This window comes from Ursus arctos, unplaced genomic scaffold (genome assembly GCF_023065955.2).
Source record: "Ursus arctos isolate Adak ecotype North America unplaced genomic scaffold, UrsArc2.0 scaffold_30, whole genome shotgun sequence".
Taxonomy (NCBI): domain Eukaryota; kingdom Metazoa; phylum Chordata; class Mammalia; order Carnivora; family Ursidae; genus Ursus; species Ursus arctos.
This window is the reverse complement of record NW_026622986.1, coordinates 25,826,906-25,845,658: the sequence shown is the minus strand read 5'-3', so window position 1 is coordinate 25,845,658 and position 18,753 is coordinate 25,826,906. Positions and strand designations below refer to the sequence as shown.

The following is an 18,753-nucleotide window of genomic DNA, read 5'->3' as shown; positions in this document are numbered from 1 at the left end:
CTCTCTTTTTTGCTAACACCTACTTACTTTATGGACCGGAAGAGTCCTTGAGCCAAAATAGCTCGGCGGGTACTTCCGGGACGGGAGACCTGCGTTCCGGGAGGGTGCTGGAAGGAGAGGGAGAGGCGGCGGCGGCGGCGGCAGTTGGAGGATGAAGAAGGAGCATGTGCTGCACTGTCAGTTCTCCGCGTGGTATCCACTGTTCCGAAGCCTTACCATCAAGAGGTAAGGCAGTAGGGGTTACGTTGGGGCGATAGGCAAAAGGGAACTGCGACATTTTGGGCGAGTCCTAGCTCCATCAAAAAAAAAAAAAATGCAGGCCTTCTAGCGATTGGATGGGAGCGCCAGTGCCGAGAATTCGACTTCCTAGTGGTATTTCGCGGGGTGGGGGTGGGGGGATTAATGAAGTCAGACCTTGTTTTCTGTGTCTGGTGTTGCGTTCAGGGGGTGTGCTAAGGGAGGCAGAAGGGCATGTCGCGGTTCAGTGAAGGTCAGAGGCGTGGTGACTGGTGGATTAAGGTAGTTCAAGGCTTGGAAGTTCACCATCACTGCTTTTAGAATTGCCAGAGAGGGGACGTGATCGGGAGAACTGGGTAGTCCGGACTTTGCCACGCACCATCCCGCCGGTGGACTTAATTGCTTTCAGTCTCTGTAAAATGAGAACAGTGATACAGACCGTACCTGAAATTCTGTGAAGCTCCAGTAAGATAGTGTGCATGGAAAGCATTAGTGTAGTTATATATTGTTAGGGTTGGTATGTACTGTGAGAGGAAGCCATTCCTGGAAAAGGAGTAGAACAGTATTTGTTTTCTAGTTCTCTGCCATACAACAGGGAATCCGTCCCTGGTTTGCAGGTCAAACAGAGGAGTAACTGTTTCATCCTTCACGGGGTCATTCAAGGTAATAGAGACAAGGCAGCTAGGCGAATACCCCCAAATGTTCATAAGCAATCGTAACATCTGGAGAATGATGAAGTAGTAGGTTTTCACTTACTAGATCACAGAGCTGCATATTCATGGGCAAGATTTTCTGTATTTTGCCCAGTCGCCCTTTAGGCCTAGATTATCACGTATTTAGGTATCACCTGTCCTTTTCTGATTTTGTCCTCTTGGTGCAGAGTGTGAATACAGAGAGGAAAACATTTTTTGAAATCCTGAGGGATTGGAAGAGCCTAAGGAGATTATTCAGAGGATAGTTCTTTTCCATCCTGTTATTCATACATTGGATGTGCTTCTAGTTGGAGGTTAGAGCAGCTCAAAGGAAGGTAGATCATCCTTGCATTTGAAGGTGGTTGAAGGCACACCAAAATGAAAGGAAGAGCTTCAACAGCAGCAGTGGACATTACATCCTCGCGTAGAAGTTATCTTCCCTTAGGATATTCCAGCCCTTCGTTACCTTGTGTAATTGAAATAGGCTTTGGGATGATGCTAGAGTTATTTGTGTTGGTGTGACAGAAGGTATATTTGTGAACCTGTCAGACATTTCACATTAAGTTCACTTAACTGACCTGCAGTCTCTGCAGGTGCCTTTTGTAACCTCTGGTGGAGTTTTCCTTTGTTTTCAGCAGTAGAGTGTAATGGTTAAGAATTGGATTCTGGAATCAGGGCCATCTGCCTAGCTTTGAATTTTGGTTCCACCAGCATCTTGAGCAAATTGCTTAATCTGTCCAAGCCCCATCTGGAAGTTTAAGAAAATAATAGGATTGTTATGGGAATTAAATGAGATAAAACATTTAAAATGCTTGCCACAGTTTCTGGCATGTAGTAAACACACAGAAATGCTGCTTGTTATTACATTTTGAATTTAATCAAAGCTCCATTGAAGCAAAATAATTTTAAAATGTGTACCATTCATAGGAAGCTGAGAATGAAAAATAAACCAGGAGGTGGGAACTGAACTATCCACAACTAAACTGTGTGGCCTGAAACCGTTCTTTACTCTGTCTTTAAACTCTTTCTTCAGGGGCGCCTGGGTGGCTCAGTCATTGGGTGTCTGCCTTCGGCTCAGGGCATGATCCCGGAGTTCTGGGATCGAGCCCCACTGGGAGCCTGCTTCTTCCTCTCCCACTCCCCCTGCTTGTCTCTCTCTCACTGGCTGTCTCTCTCACTGGCTGTCTCTGTGTCAAATAAATAAATAAATAAAAATTTTAAAAAATAAATAAATAAACTCTTTCTCCAGTCTGTTTAGTTCTGTGGTGATATCCCTGGAACCTAACAGTATGATAGGATATCCCTCCACAACCTGGGCCAGTCTGGTGGGGCTCTGTTAGCTTTGTCATGGTCATTGTCAGCTTTAATGCTGAGATGATATTCTTGTTATTGACTCAGCATTATTTTTCAGTGTTTAGTAATCATGGTTCAGAGATGATTAGTTGGGTAAGAATACAGGTTTATTTTTTGACAAGTTCTAGAACTTTTGACTCAGGCTTAAGAATCATAAGCTAGATGACTTTGGGCCCCTTTACCTTTCTAAATCTGTTGCTTTCCTCAAATGTAAAGGCCATATTAAATAATCTTTTAAAGCCTTTTTTTACCTTTAAAATTGTATTAGAATAACTTGTCTGTATGTGCATAATTATATTCACTTGAATAGGATATAGAATAGGATGTTGAATATATAAAATATTGAATAGGATGTAGAATGGGATCAGTACTTTGTCATTTAATTCTTTTACATCTGTCAGTCAGGCCTCATTGGATTCTCCACCTGCACTTGGATTTCAGTGGCCAATTTAAGCTCTTTTCTGATGGCCTCGTTAGCTTTGTGAAAAGCTTGCCCGGCGATGACTTGTTTATGGCCTCAGTCTTTCAGGCACGGTTCCTTCTTCTTCTGAATTTTGGTAGCACTTGGTACATCCTCACCTGGGACAGCACTTAACATGTTGTACTGTGATTTTTTTTTTTCTTTTGTATTCCCCCCCCCCCACTTTGAGTTCTTAATTATAATCACTTTGGTCTCCTCCTTGACTTACATAATGTAATGCATGATACCCTCATTAGGATGACCTCAGAACTGGGACTGTAGAACTCAGTGACCTATGAGAAGTAAGCAGAATCTTAACTTGACGTCAGCTAATATCTTTAAGAGTTGAAGACCCTCCAGTAGAAAGAATATGCAAAGAATTCAGAATAGAATCCAACAGTAAACAGATGTTTTGAATCCAGTCAAGGGGTGATGCAACCTTGAGGGAAAGTTCAGCTTCAAAATCAAACTTGAGAATTAGTGTCACTCAAAAACAAGGGACGTGGACTCTGAAATCATTGATTTGGGGGCTTAGAGACATGACTAGCAGGAAGAAGGGCTCTGTGTGCTTTCATTATGGTCAGGAACACCACCCTAGATGTCTAGGAACTGGCATCCCTGCCAGCATTTCTCGGGCTCAGGCCCCTGAGAAGATAAACTTCAAAAATTCTCTTGGAAGATGCGTAAGAAAAATTTTTCAAGTTTTTAGGTAGTATTGGAATGTGTGCAAGAACCTTAGATTGACTGCACTTATGGTTTAGTTTGCTGGCTTCATTATGAGGTAAATATTTGGGAAACCTTGTTTGTGATTAGACAATGACATATTTAAAAATAAAATTGAATAGATTCTTTTGATAATAGAGTTAAAAATTTCAGAGCAACTTTTAAGTTTCAAAGGCTCACTTGAAGTTGGTTAAAATTTAGCAGATTTACAAATAGAATAGTAAGATCAGGTGGTTGACCCTAAAAGCCTGAAGGACTGGGCTTTTGAATATAAAATTATAAATTCTGTGGATTAGCTGTTAGCCTTTAAAACTGAAATAGCCCATGAATAATGTTTTCTGTGTACAAAAACCATTTTTAATTTGCCAGAAAATAATTAGATGATGCATAAGTCAATGACGTTCTCTTGACTCCAAGAAAGCAGCCCATCATTTCTTTTCACCTTTTAAAGAATAGATGCCTCAAAATAATAGTGTTACTTTTAGGTTAGGTACCTGTGGCAGAATTGCTTGATGATTTATTATTACAGAGTAAAAAACAAATGATCTCATGAGATTTTGAAGTGAGTTCCAGTTATGGCTTTGCCATCCCTTAATTATCTGAAACAAATTAAACGAAAGCAGCCTTATAGCTCTGGTAGTCATTTGAATGGAAGGCGACCAAAACACACCCAGACACATCATGAATTCTTAACCTTTTATGCTTGTTGCTAACCAAAGAATGGTTTCCAGATCTTAAGTCCGCCTCTGCCCTCTATCTTAGAAGATGGTCAGGTATTGTTTCTGCCTTGTTTGCTACATTACCTGTGTTGCTGCAAATACCTGCTGGTGTCTGATTTCTTAAAGACATAGGTACTCACTCAAAATTCTCTTGCACTTATGCCTTTCCTGCTGTAATTTCATACTGGTCCTTTGGATTTGGCTGGTTTTGTTTCTTTACCATGATTGTGGTAGTACACGAGCCAAAGTTAGTTTGCCACAGGATTTATTCATATTATTCGAATTTTTAGTGTGCTGCTACCAATGTACATCATTAACATTTCCCACTTTATATTAAAAATAGAGGGAGCAAGTAATTAAAAAATTGAGTTTGTTTTTTTTTTCCTCTCTGCTTATGATGGGTCTTTTAAAATGATGCCTTTTTGGTAATTGCTTTTTCTTTTTCTTTTTTTTAAGCGTAATTCTTCCACTTCCTCAGAATGTGAAGGATTATTTACTCGATGATGGAACTCTGGTGGTTTCAGGAAGGTAAAGTATGCCAGAAAAAATTCTTGAAACTTTATCATGAAGAAAAGTGATGATTAAATCTCGATAATTACCATGTAAAATAAATACATTAGCTTTGGCACCATTCTCTCCCTTTTTTTTTCCTAGCTAAAATTATGTCCTGATCTTTGTCCTGTATTTCTTGTCAGTGCTCAATTAATAAGATTCAGATATAGGAGAGTTAAGATGGTGGAGGAGTAGGGGACCCCTTTTTCAGCCGGTCCCCCTGAGTTGAGCTGGATAGGTACCAGACCAGCCTGAACATCCACGGAATCAGCCTGAGACGCAGGATGATGCATCTGGATCTCTACAAATGAACATCTCCAGCGCTGAGTATTGAGGTACGAAGCAGGGAGCTGTGAAACCGCGCACAGATATCGGAAGATAAACGGAAGGGGGAGGGAGCCGCTGTGTTCGGGCGCCGGGAAGCGGCAGCCACCTGCACGGGGGAGCGGACGGGCTCGCGGACTGGCACCCACGAGAGAGCGGACTGAGACCGTGAGCTGAGCTGGGAGTGCGCGCCACCAGGCTTCTCACGGAACTCCGGAATCCCAGTGAGCTCACTGGATCCAGACTGAGGCCGTGAGCCGGGAACACGCACAACCAAGACTGAGGGCCGGAGCTTTGGAGTGCGCGGGGGGGGGGGGGGGGTGGGGGGGGGTGGGGGGGCTGGCGGTGTTAGAAACACAAAGGACAGAGACGCGCCAGCCCTGGAAGTGAGGGCTGGGACTCCGGGTGTGGGGCGCACATCCCGGGACGCTGCAGGGTTGAGCAGCACCAGCAGAAACAGAGTTAAAGTGGCCAGAACATCAGTGGAGAACGGTCCACGATCCCTCTGTTCTGAGACAGGCTGAGATTTGGCCACTGCTGCTCTGACTCTCAGAAGAGGCACAGCAAACCGCCAGGGAAAGCCACCAGAGAACAAAAGCCTGGAAATACCGGCTCACAGTGTGCCCATCCCCATCCCCCCTCGCAGGGGACACGGAGACTCTACCCAAACAGGGTTGCCTGAGTATCGGCGCGGCAGGCCCCCTCCCCCAGAAGGCAGGCTGAAAAATCAAGAAGCCCACATTTCTAAGATCCCTATAAAACAAGGGCTCACTGCCTGGGTCCCGATCAATAATTTGGGCTCTGGACAACCCCGCAACCTCTCCTCATCAGAATGACGAGAAGGAGAAGTGCCCCCCAGCAAAGAAAAGACAATGAGTCTGTGGCCTCTGCCACAGAACTAATGGATATGGATATAACCAAATTATCAGAAATGGAGTTCAGAGTAACAATGGTCAAGATGATGTGTAGACTTGAAAAAAGTATTAACGAAAATGTTAATGAGAATATAGAATCTCTAAGGGCGGAAATGAGAGCGATTTGGCAGAAATAAAAAATTCTATGAGCCAAATGCAGTCAAAACTAGAGGCTCTGACGGCCAGGGTGAATGAGGCAGAAGAACGTATCAGCGAATTGGAGGATGGGTTAGTAGAAGAGAAAGCTAAAATAGAATCGGGACTCAAAAAAAATCCACGCTCAGGAGTGTAGGTTACGGGAGATTACTGACACAAACGTTCCAATGTCAGAATCATTGGCATCCCCAAGGGGGTGGAGAAAAACAGAGGTCTAGAAGAGATATTTGAACAAATTGTAGCTGAAAATTTCCCTAATCTAGCAAGGGAAACAAACATTCGTGTCCAAGAGGCAGAGAGGACCCCTCCCAAGCTCAACCACGACAAACCTACGCCACGTCATGTCATAGTGCATTCGCAAATATTAGATCCAAGGATACAGTATTGAAAGCGGCCCCAGGGCAAAGAAATTTCTCACGTACCAAGGCAAAGGTATCAGAATTACGTCAGACCTGTCTACACAGACCTGGAATAAGAGAAAGGGTTGGGGGAGCATTTTTAAAGCTCTTTCAGAGAAAAACATGCAGCCAAGGATCCTTTAGCCAGCAAGGCTGTCATTCAGAATTGATGGTGAAATAAAGACCTTCCAGAATCGCCAGTCATTAACCAATTTCATAACCACGAAACCAGCCCTACAGGAGATATTAAGGGGGGTTCTATAAAAGTAAAACGGCCCAAGAGTGGTACAGAACAGAAAGTCACAATCTATAGAAAGAAAGACTTTACTGGCAACATGGGCAGCATCATTAAAATCATATCTCTCAATAATCAGTCTCAATGTAAATGGCCTAAATGCTGCCATAAATGCCACAGGTTTGCAGATTGGATGAAAAGACATGACCCATCCATTTGCTGTCTACAAGAGACTCATTTTGAACCTAAAGATATATCCAGACTGAAAGTAAAGGGATGGAATACCATCTTTCACGCCAATGGACCTCAAAAGAAAGCTGGGGTAGCAATTCTCATATGAGTCAGATTGGATTTTAAACTAAAGACTATAGTTAGAGACACAGAAGGGCACTATATTATTCTTAAAGGATGTATCCAACAAGTGGATATGACAATTATAAATATCTATGCCCCCAACAGGGGAGCAGCAAGATACACAAGCCAACTCTTAACCAGAATAAAGAGACATATAGATAAAAATACGTTAATAGTAGGGGACCTCAACACTCCACTATCAGCAATAGACAGAGCACCGGAACAGAAAACCAACATAGAAACAAGACCTTTGAATGCCATACTCGACGAGTTGGACCTCATAGATATACATAGAACACTACACCCCAGAACCAAAGAACACTTATTCTATTCTAATGCCCATGGAACATTCTCAAGAATAGACCATGTTCTGGGACACAAAACAGGTCTCGACCGATATCAAAAGACTGAAATTATTCCCTGCATATTCTCAGACTACAATGCTCTGAAATTGGAACTCAACCATAAGAAAAAATTTGGAAGAAACTCAAACACTTGGAGACTAAGAACCATCCTGCTCAGGAATGACTCGAGAAACCAGGAAATCAAAAATCAATTTAAACAATTTATGGAGACCAAGGAGAATGAAAACACAATGGTCCAAAACCTATGGGATGCTGCAAAGGCAGTCCTAAGGGGGAAATACATAGCCATCCAAGCCTCACTCAAAAGAATAGAAAAATCTAAAATGCAGTTTTTATATTCTCACCTCAAGAAGCTGGAACAGCAACAGAGGGACAGGCCTAATCCACGCACGAGGAAGCAGTTGAACAAGATGAGAGCAGAAATCAATGAATTAGAAACCAGAAGTACAGTCGAGCAGATCAACAGAACTAGAAGCTGGTTCTTGGAGAGAATCAATAAAATTGACAAACCGCTGGCAAGACTTATCCAAAAGAATAGAGAAAGGACCCAAATTAATAAAATTATTAATGAAAAAGGAGAGGTCACGACCAACACCAATGGAATTGGAAGGATTATTAGAAACTTTTACCAACAGCTATATGCCAATAAATTAAGCAATCTGGAAGAGATGGAGGCCTTCCTGGAAACCTATAAACTACCAAGACTGAAACAGGAAGAAATTGATTTTTTAAACAGGCCAATCAATTATGAAGAGATTGAGTCAGTGATAAACAACCTTCCAAATAACAAAACTCCAGGCCCGGACGGTTTTCCTGGGGAATTCTACCAAACATTCAAAGAAGAAATAATACCTATTCTCCTAAAGCTATTTCAAAAAATAGAAACAGAAATAAAGCTACCAAACTCATTCTATGAGGCCAATATTACCTTGATCCCCAAACCAGGCAAAGACCCCATCAAAAAGGAGAATTATAGACCGATTTCCCTAATGAATATGGACGCCAAAATCCTCAACAAGATCCTGGCTAATAGAATCCAACAGTACATTAAAAGGATTATCCATCATGACCAAGTGGGATTCATCCCTGGGATGCTAGCGTGGTTCAACATTCGCAAATCGATCAGCGTGATACATCATATCAACAAGAAAAGACTCGGGAACCATATGATCCTCTCAATTGATGCAGAAAAAGCATTTGACAAAAATACAGCATCCTTTCCTGATTAAAACCCTTCAGAATGTAGGAGTAGAGGATACATTTCTCAATCTCATAAAAGCCATTTATGAAAAGCCTACAGCAAATATTATTCTCAATGGGGAAAAGCTGGAAGCCTTTCCCTTAAGATCAGGAGCACGACAAGGATGCCCGCTCTCGCCACTGTTATTCAACATAGTACTAGAAGTCCTTGCAACAGCAGTCAGACAACAAAAAGGGATAAAAGGTATCCAAATTGGCAAAGGAGAAGTCAAAATGTCTCTCTTCGCAGATGACATGATACTCTATATGGAAAACCCAAAAGAATCCACTCCCAAACTATTAGAAGTTATAGAGCAATTCAGTAATGTGGCGGGATACAAAATCAATGCTCAGAAATCAGTTGCATTTCTATACACGAATAATGAGACTGAAGAAAGAGAAATTAGGGAATCCATCCCATATACAATAGCACCAAAACCCAGACGTTACCTTGGAATTAACTTAACCAGAGATGTAAAGGACCTATATTCTAGAAACTATAAATCACTCTTGAAAGACATTGAGGAAGACACAAAAAGATGGAAAAATACTCCATGCTCATGGATCGGAAGAATTAACAGTTTAAATGTCCATGCTACCCAGAGCAATCTACACTTTCAATGCTATCCCGATCAAAATACCGAGGACATTTTTCAAAGAACTGGAACAAATAGTCCTTAAATTTGTGTGGAACCAGAAAAGGCCCCGAATCTCCAAGGAACTGTTGAAAAGGAAAAACAAAGCTGGGGGCATCACAATGCCGGATTTCGAGCTGTACTACAAAGCTGTGATCACAAAGACAGCATGGTACTGGCACAAAAACAGACACATAGACCAATGGAACAGAATAGAGAACCCAGAAATGGACCCTCAGCTCTTTGGGCAACTTATCTTTGATAAAGCAGGAAAAAACATCCGGTGGAAAAAAGTCTCTTCAATAAATGGTGCTGGGAAAATTGGACAGCTACATGCAAAAGAATGAAAATTGACCACTCTCTCACACCATAGTCAATTAATAAGATTCATAATTGGATACTTCCTCCTCTAGTAGTCACCAGTTATGAAATTGGGCAGTTCTGTCATCTTTTCCTTGAGAAAATAGGTATGATGATAAGTCTTCCTTCTGGAGTTAGGGAAAGGGTGGCGGGAGGAAGAGGGCATGGTATGACCCTTTGAGTTCCTTCACCTATTTTTTTTTTTAAGTGTATTTATTTAAGTAATCTCTATACCCACTGTGGGGCTCAGAATCATGACACTGAGATCAGGCGTTGGACGCTCCTCTGATTGAGCCAGCCAGGCGCCCCAAGATACTTCAGCTCTTAAGATAAAAATTGTCCGTTACAAACAGACAGCTTCACTAGGTGTATCATGTAATTCCTTAACTTTTTCTTTGCCCACGGTTAACCCCACTTCTACCTTCTCTGTTCATGTAGTTCCTTTCTTCATAAAGGGAAAACATTGCTAAGCTTCAGTCTTTTTAGTGCAAACTTGAAAAAGTTTAAGAATCATAGAATTTAATGAAGTTCCTATTTTTTCATTCAGGATTTTTGCTCAGAGGTCATGTCACCTAAGTGCTCATCCCTCACTTGCCTTTCTAAAATAGCCTAACAGGAACCCTTGCTGTACTGTACTCCTTTTTTGTAGGATTCTAGGTTGAAAATCATTTTCCCTTGGAATTATTACAAAAATTTTTTATTATGGTAAAATACACATAGCACAAGATTTACTATCTTAATTATTTTTAAGTGTACAGCTCAGTGGTACTAAGTACGTTTATAATGTTTGCAACCATCATCACCATCCACCTCCAGAACTCTGTTCATCTTGTAAAGCCAAAACTCGGTCCCCATGGAAACACTGACTCCCCATTCCTCCTCCCACTAGCCCCTGGCTACCACCGTTGTACTTTCTGTGCCTGTGATTTTTGAGTACTTTCATTATCTCACATGGGTGGAATCGTGCAGTATTTGTCCTTTTGTGACGAGCTTTATTTCACCAGCATGATGTCTTTGGGGTTTGTCCGTGTTATGGCTTGTGTCAGTTTCTTTCCCTTTAAGGCTGAATCCTGCTCATTGGTATACGTGGGCACATTTTGGTGCTTTAATCTTCACCCCCTTGCCTCACTTTATTTTTCTGCATAATACTTCTGTCCATCTGACATAATTCCCATAACTGTCCTGGTATTCGAATGTTGGCTTCATGAGAATTAGGTCTTGGACAGTTTTGTTCCTAGCTCTTGGAACAGTGCCTGATACATCAGAGGTGCCCGATAGACATTTGTTGGATGAAGGGACTTAGAAACTTAATTAGAATTGTATATGTTTTCAATAACACTAATTTTTTAAAAGATATATTTATTTATTTTAGAGAGAGAGTGTGCGTGCAAGGGAACCGGGGGCACAGAGGGAGGGGTGAGAGAGTCTTAAACAGACTTCACGCTGAGCACAGAGCCTGATGTGGGGCTTGATCTCACGACCCCGAAATCACAACCTGAGCTGAAATAGAGAGTCGGACGCTCAACCAACTGAGCCACCCAAGCGCCCCACAGTAACACTAATTTTACAGCCCCCCCCTTTTCTTGTCATGAATTTTCTGTGTAGCTTTCTGGATTATATTTCTGTTTTTGGTATTCTCAGCCTCATAATAACTTGAAAATTATTAATGGAGAGCCTCATTAACTTGGAATAATTGCAGGATAAGGAAATAGAATAGTGAGCCAAGACTCAGCTTTAGGATACTTAAAGACATAATTTTATTCTCAAATCTAGAACTATAATGAGGTCAGATAAATGGGTCTATAAAGAAAATGATTTCTAACATTAGAAAGTACTGGATAGATTTCTGTACTGTTAGCATATTGAAGAGCCCCTGTATTGTTTTTCATTGTCCAGATGTTTGTGGGAGCTTGTGGCAGGCCCTTTTAAATACTGTTAAATGGCTCTGTGCGGCACTCTGCTGCACGGTAATGCACAGATCAAAGAGGGACCCTGCCCTTTTGGCATTGACGGTTCAGCTTCATATTTTGTGGGAGCTGATAGTGCTGGTCCTTCCATCTCACTGCCTGCTGTCAAATCGTATCTTTGTAATGTGCCTCATTTTCCCTGTCTGCCCGTAAATGGGATGACTGACATCCTAGAACTTATCTGGGTTGTTATGCAAATGAGAAGAGATCATATGTAAAATGTTTCACCCAGTACTGGTATGTTGTATGCTATTAGGAAACATTAACTGCACTCACCATCATCATCGATCTCAGTCCGAACATAAACCAAGCACACCAGTAAAGGTGTCAGTGAAAATTGTGATGAGACATTAAATCACTGTGGGTGATTTAATCCTGGCTAAGGATTGCAGGGAATACTGAAGTAACCTAGGAGCCTCTGAGACAGGAAGTTTGGGTGGAAGGTAGTCAGTTGATGGGTGGAGGGAGGAATCTTGAGGCTGAGGGAACAGCATTAATGAGGGCTCTGAGACGTGGAAGGTCTTGACCTGCAGGACGCTCTAAGGGGGTCATGTGGCTGGATGTGGAGGACTGAATGGTGCAAGAGTTGGTTGTTGCCATTGGAGAGGTGGTAAGAGGTTGTGTGGGAGTCCTGTTAAAGATCCTAGAATTTATTCCGAGATCAGTGGGAATGCATTGAAGAGCTCTGAGCAAGAGAGTGACCCTAGCAGGTTTCAGGTTTTGAACTAGGACTGGTTACCATGTGAAAATGGAAAACCGATTAGGAGGATACTGCATTGGATCAGTGTGAACTGACAGTGGCTTGAACTATGGTGGTGACCCTGGAGGGGGAGAAGTGAATGGATTTGAGATGTCTTGGAGCAGCTGCACCTTCAGAACTTGGTGACAGAGAAGGTGCTGGCAAGAATCACCCTCTCATTTCTGGCTGAACAGCTGGATGAATGAAGATGTCATTTGCTCAGGCTGAGAAAAGCCTTTGATTTGAAAAGGGCGGTTATTTTATTTTATTTTATTTTATTTTATTTTATTTTATTTATTTTATTTTATTTTATTATTTTATTTTATTTTATTTTATTTATTTTATTTTATTATTTTATTTTATTTTATTTTATTTTTTTAAAAGGTTTTATTTATTCATTCAACAGAGATAGAGACAGCCAGCGAGAGAGGGAACACAAGCAGGGGGAGTGGGAGAGGAAGAAGCAGGCTCATAGCGGAGGAGCCTGATATGGGGCTCGATCCCATAACGCCAGGATCACGCCCTGAGCCGAAGGCAGAAGCTTAACCGCTGTGCCACCCAGGCGCCCCGAAAAGGGCGGTAATTTTAGATTCCTTTTCTAGGTAAAAACTTGAAAATTATAGGTACAATTTAAATGAGGGACATTTGCAGTAAAGTGCACAGATTCTGAGTGTAATGTTTGGTGAGTTTTGATAAATACATACACCTGTTTCATCACCTCTTCCATAAAAAATACCAAACATTTCCACTCCCAGGGAAAGTCCCTGCTGCCCCTTTTCGGTTGATCCTACCTACCTCCCCCAGCCCAACCCCAGGCAAACACTGATCCGATTTAAATCTCCATACCTTAGTTCTGCTAGTTCTGGGACTTCAGGTAAGTGAAATCATACAGTATGCATTCTTTTCTGTCTGGCTGTTTTAAGTCCACATGATGCTTTTGGGATTCATCTGTGTTGCTGTGTTTCATTGCTAAGTTGCTTTCTTCAAATGTGTCTTTTTTTCTTTTAAAGATTTTATTTTTTTTATTTTTTATTTTTTTTAAAGATTTTATTTATTTATTCATTCGACAGAGAGAGAGACAGCCAGCGAGAGAGGGAACACAAGCAGGGGGAGTGGGAGAGGAAGAAGCAGGCTCATAGCGGAGGAGCCTGATGTGGGGCTCGATCCCAGAACACTGGGATCACGCTCTGAGCTGAAGGCAGACGCTTAACGACTGTGCCACCCAGGCGCCCCTATTATTTTATTTTTTAATCTATGAATATATTTTTTAAAGTTTTTATTCAAATTCCAGTTAGTTAACATACAGTGTAATATTAGTTTTAGGTGTATAATATAGTGATTCAACACTTCCATACATTACCCAGTGCTCATCATGACAAGTGCACTCCATAATCCCCATCACCTAGTTCACCCATTCCCCCCCACACACCTCCGATAACTATCAGTTTGTTTTCTCTATTGTTAAGAGTCTGTTTCTTGAAAAATGATGGTTAGATGCCTTGGAGTAGGTGGCAGTGCCATAACCATACATGTGTGTTGTTAGGCCTGAGAGTCTCTTCCATCCTTGTAAAGGGGAGTGCTAACCTTCTCAGTTCATACAACACTTGCTCTCCTAATCTGTTTGATGTTCCAGTGAAGAGCGGGGGAATAAAAAAAACAAGATGAGAGGACCCTGTGGAGCTTTAATTTATCCAAAAATAACATAATTTAACCTAACCTAAAGGGATAGTAAAATTTTACGTGGGTTAACAATTTTGGTTGGGGTGACCTTGGAGAACAAAAACAACCTCCGAGCGATTAAAATCTAGACTCACTAGTGACTATATCAGTTATCACTTATTGATCCAAGGTATTGATCAACAGAACAAGTTACCCTGTGGATAACAGCACACTCCTATTCTAGAGTTCATATCAGCAATTGGATTCATGGCCTCGGATCAGGACATCCTAATGGTTTTCATTTGTTCAACAATTACAGTCCTACATGATCTGAGTTCAGGCCAGAGTAATCCAGGTTGGTTTCTAGCAGTAATTTCTCCCCGAGTCCAGATAATAACAGGTGAATGAGTGTGTATTTAATATATTATTTATAGAGTACCATAACTGCATCTATTACTAGGTGAACATTTTTTTTTTTAAAGATTTTATTTATTTATTTATCTGACAGAGATAGAGACAGCCAGTGAGGAGGGAACACAAGCAGGGGGAATGGGAGAGGAAGAAGCAGGCTCATAGCAGAGGAGCCTGATGTGGGGCTCGATCCCACAACTCCGGGATCACGCCCTGAGCCGAAGGCAGACGCTTAACCGCTGTGCCACCCAGGCGCCCCTAGGTGAACATTTTAGCTCCTTTGTATGGAATGTTTCCCTGCATCAAAGGATACAGTATTATAGTTACAGATAAATAGGGTGGAGTTAATGAACCAGAGTTGCTGAATATTCTTTTTATTGTGAGTAGGCCAGTAGTGAACTACTACTTGTTATTTGTAGATACTGAGATAGATCAGTTAGGCATCTTTCCTTAGCATAGACTATGGGAATATGTATGACTTGGTTTTGTTTGGTAAGATCGATTCTGAAATGGGAGGGAGTAGGAGCAATATGAATGCTTAGACATTCTATCATGTGTAAAAGGTGCCCCCGCCTCATTGTCAAAGCAATACTTGCTCATTATAGTAAACTTGAATACTACAGAAAATATAAAGAAGCAGAAAAAAATCACTTATAATTCCACCACCTAAAAGCAAATGCTGCTCAAATATTGGTACATCTTCACTAGTCTTTTTAAACACATTTTTTAGCCTAAGTTATGAGCATACTACATATATAATTTTATGTTCTTTTATCATTGAACACCATAGGATAATTTTTCCATGTTTTTAAAATGGAATAAAATTGTTTTTAAGAACTGCATAATCTCTGTGTGTATGCACTTGCTATTTCTGGTCTGATGTCATTGTTGGACATTTAGGTCATTTACAACTTCACTGACAAATAATTCTTCAGTGAACATATTTTTGCATGGAACACTGTTTGCATTTAGGATTATTTATGTGCAATAAAAATCCCAGGCTCTAGTCATAGAGCAAAGGTTATAAAAATTTTTAAGACTCTTGACCAGGGGGTACCTGGGTGGCTCAGTTGGTTAAGTGTCTGCCTTCGGCTCAGGTCATGATCCCAGGGTCCTGGGATCCAGCCTGTGTCAGGCTCCCTGCTCAGCAGGAGTCTGCTTCTTTCTCTCCCTCTGCCCCTCCCCTGCTCGTGTGCTCTTCCTCTCTCTCAAATAACTAAAAAAAATCTTAAAAAAAAAAAAAAAAAGAAAACTCTTGACCAAATAGCTTTCACTAACCATTGTACCAGTTTATGCTCTTAATACTAGTGTATTAGGGTGCCTATCTCAGAACGTGAAATTCTTATTTAAATACTTTCCTCTGGTTTCCAAGGTAGTTGTTACAATAAAGAAATTAAAAGGCAGACCAAGCCTCAATATAATTTCTACAGTTTCGTCTCGCATGAAGTGAATGTGGTCTTTTTGCTCTTCCAGCTCTTACTTCATCTCCTTAACCTGCCATCCAGCATTCCCTGTGTTTGCTTTCTGGGTCAGTTGGGGTGACTTTGGTCTCAAGTAATAGAATATCTGCTGTGGTCCAAGTGTTTGTGTGGCCCCCAAAGTCATATGTTGAAATCCTAACCCCCAAAGATATTTGGTATTAGAAGGTGGGACCTTTGGGAGGTGATAAAGTCATGAGGGTGGAGGCTTCATGAATGGCCTCTCTGCCCTAATAAAAGGTGCCCCAGAGAACTCCCTTGCCCCTTCTGCCATGTAAGGACACGGCAAGAAGGTGGCCATCTGTAGCCCGGAAGAGGGCTGGCACCAGCACCTGACCCTGCAGCACCCTGATCTTGGACTTCTAGCCTCCGGAACTGCGAGACGTAAATTCCTGTTTATACCTGGTGTATGTTATTGTGTTATAGTGGCCCGCACAGACTAAGACAATACCCAGTTTTAAACATGGCTTAAATAAGGAGGCAGATAATTTATTTCATTAGAAGCCCTAAGGCATGGTAGTTATTAGAAAGTATAGTAGTTCAGTGATGCTAGGACTCAAAATCAGCTTCTCCGTGAATTTCTTGATTTTCCTCTCCAGAGTCTAGTTTCACCATAGTCCATTCAAGGATCATGTCCTCACACTATCATATCCAGAAATCCTGTCTCATGTCCCTCTTTAAGAGCAGGGTAGACTTTCTCAGGAGCTCTCTGGCCCTTGTTGGTCAGGGGCGGGTCCCTCACTGGCAAGGGGGATGGAATAGCCATGAGTGGTGGATTAGTCTGTACGTACTGTCGTGGCTGGGGAGAAGTCCATAAGGCACAGGGGCACTTAGTTTCTGAACATGTTGGAGGTTTTATGAACAGAGAAATGGGAAAGTGGCTATTGGGATCTGCCATAGCACTCTATTCTTCATGTCTAATCTCCCATTACCTCCACATAGAGGACATTTTTTTCACTCCAGACTTTCAGTTCTATAAGGTGTCTTGTTTATACTTAGAACTTAAAAAAGAGTCTGGGCTCAATAAGTATTTGTTGAGTGATGAATAAATGAACATGATTACTTCACTGCAGTAAGTTCTTCTGAAGAACCATTTGGATACACTGGTTATAAACGTGATTTTTAAAATGTATTTCGTTATACTAACAAAGTGATGTTTTAGAGTGGTAAAATACATTTTCACGTTCATTGAATACCTTTTGTATTGAAAGGTTAAATAAGCCATAGTAAAGATAATCATGTTGTATTTAAAAATATGTGGTATTTAAAGAGGGATGCAAAAGAAAGAAAGGCTAGCTCCTTGGGCAGGGATTCACAAGTGACAGTGTTAGTATTATCACTGTGCTACAGTGTCTGGTTCTTAGCTTCATGGATCTGGCAAGTCAGTTCTTTAGGATTGCAAAGGTTGATAAAAATTTAGGAACTGGGGTGCCTGGGTGGTTGAGTCCGTAGAGCATGCGACTCTTGATCTCAGGGTTGTGAGTTCAAGCCCCACGTTGGGTGTAGAGATTACTTTAAGAAAAGAAAATTTAGGGAACTGATTGATACATGTTAACCAAAATTACAACAGATTGATCGATTGAATGATTGACAAGCTAGTGTGTCAATTTCTTGATTTATAAAGGAGGATATGCCTTTCCAGTGATTGCTACTGTAACACTTAACATACAGTACATCCTTAACAAATTTGAAGGGAACCGCTGTTTGTAGCTTGGTATTTCTTAACAGTATACTTAAACTAATTATTTCTTAGTTATGTCCACCTTAGGTATTATTCCATAACCTTTGTGTTATGGTATTTGAAGATGTAGTTTTCTTACGCCTTCTCTATCTTCATTATAGTTTTTGGTTAAATTAGTCATTGGTTACAGTATTACTACATTATTGTGGCTGAGCCACACTGTATACTATGATTGCTTTTTCTTTAGTAATAACCATATTCTTTAAATTTGCTTTGTTTTCCGTGTGTCTGTCACTAATACCTAGTAACTGTTCCGATAGGTCATAGCCTGTTCGATATTTCTCTAAATAGTCCTGGACACTTCCAAATGGAACAGTTCCATTTTCCGTTCCTGGAGATTTCACTTTAGCAATCCCCCATCCTCCTGTTCCAACCTGGTAGCTCTTCAGGACTGGTATACAGCTGTCACCTTGGAATTTTACTGTTTTGTGTTGGATTTTCTGTCCCTTGGATATCAATCATATTTTTGGGTCTCTTGAGTTACTCGTTTTATTGACTCTCATGCTCTACAATGCATAGGAGGAAACACTTCTGAGTTTTTGCATACCTGAAGAACTTTTTTATTCTATAGATTTTTTGGGGGGGTGGAGGTGGGGGTGAATTGGCTTAGTATGGTATTCTAGGCAGAAAATTTCCCTTGTGATTTTAAGGTATGGTCTACTGTCTTCTAGAGTGCTGTGAAGTCCCTTGTCATTTTGATTTGTGTTCCTTTATCGTGAGCCAGTTTTCTTTATGAATGTTTTTAGAATTATTCTTTCATGTTTTTATATTTCATGATGGTCCTCTGAATTGCCCAAACATACTGACTTAGAACAGTAAACATTTTGTTTGTCAGTGATTGCTGAAGTGGGTGTTGAGAGACAGTTCTTGGGTCTCAGTTCCTGCTTATTTGCACACAGATGCACTGACAACTTTTGTTCTTGATTATCTTTTCAAGGACGTTTATATAGCAAACAGCCTTGGAAGGTAGAGGTAATGGCTCCCTCCGTAGCAGAGAGCAGGTTTATTTACTGTCTAGCATAGGTAAAGACAGTGTCTCTGC

The 18,753-nt window shown here is 41.1% G+C and overlaps 1 protein-coding gene and 1 non-coding gene across 2 annotated transcripts in view; one reads left to right on the top strand and one right to left on the bottom strand.

The window, feature by feature from the left end:
* Nucleotides 1-122: 122 nt before the first annotated feature.
* CDC123 (cell division cycle 123) overlaps nt 123-18,753 on the top strand; it is a 59,321-nt gene continuing 40,690 nt past the window's right edge. The window contains exons 1-2 of the mRNA XM_026478642.4: nt 123-225; nt 4,641-4,712. Of these exons, the coding sequence (XP_026334427.1) occupies nt 152-225; nt 4,641-4,712 (146 nt within the window). The 5' untranslated portion in view covers nt 123-151. The remainder of the gene's footprint in view (nt 226-4,640; nt 4,713-18,753) is intronic.
* Nucleotides 13,901-14,026, bottom strand: LOC113241161 (U6atac minor spliceosomal RNA). The gene has a single exon (XR_003311473.2). It is a non-coding gene; the product is annotated as a U6atac minor spliceosomal RNA (small nuclear RNA).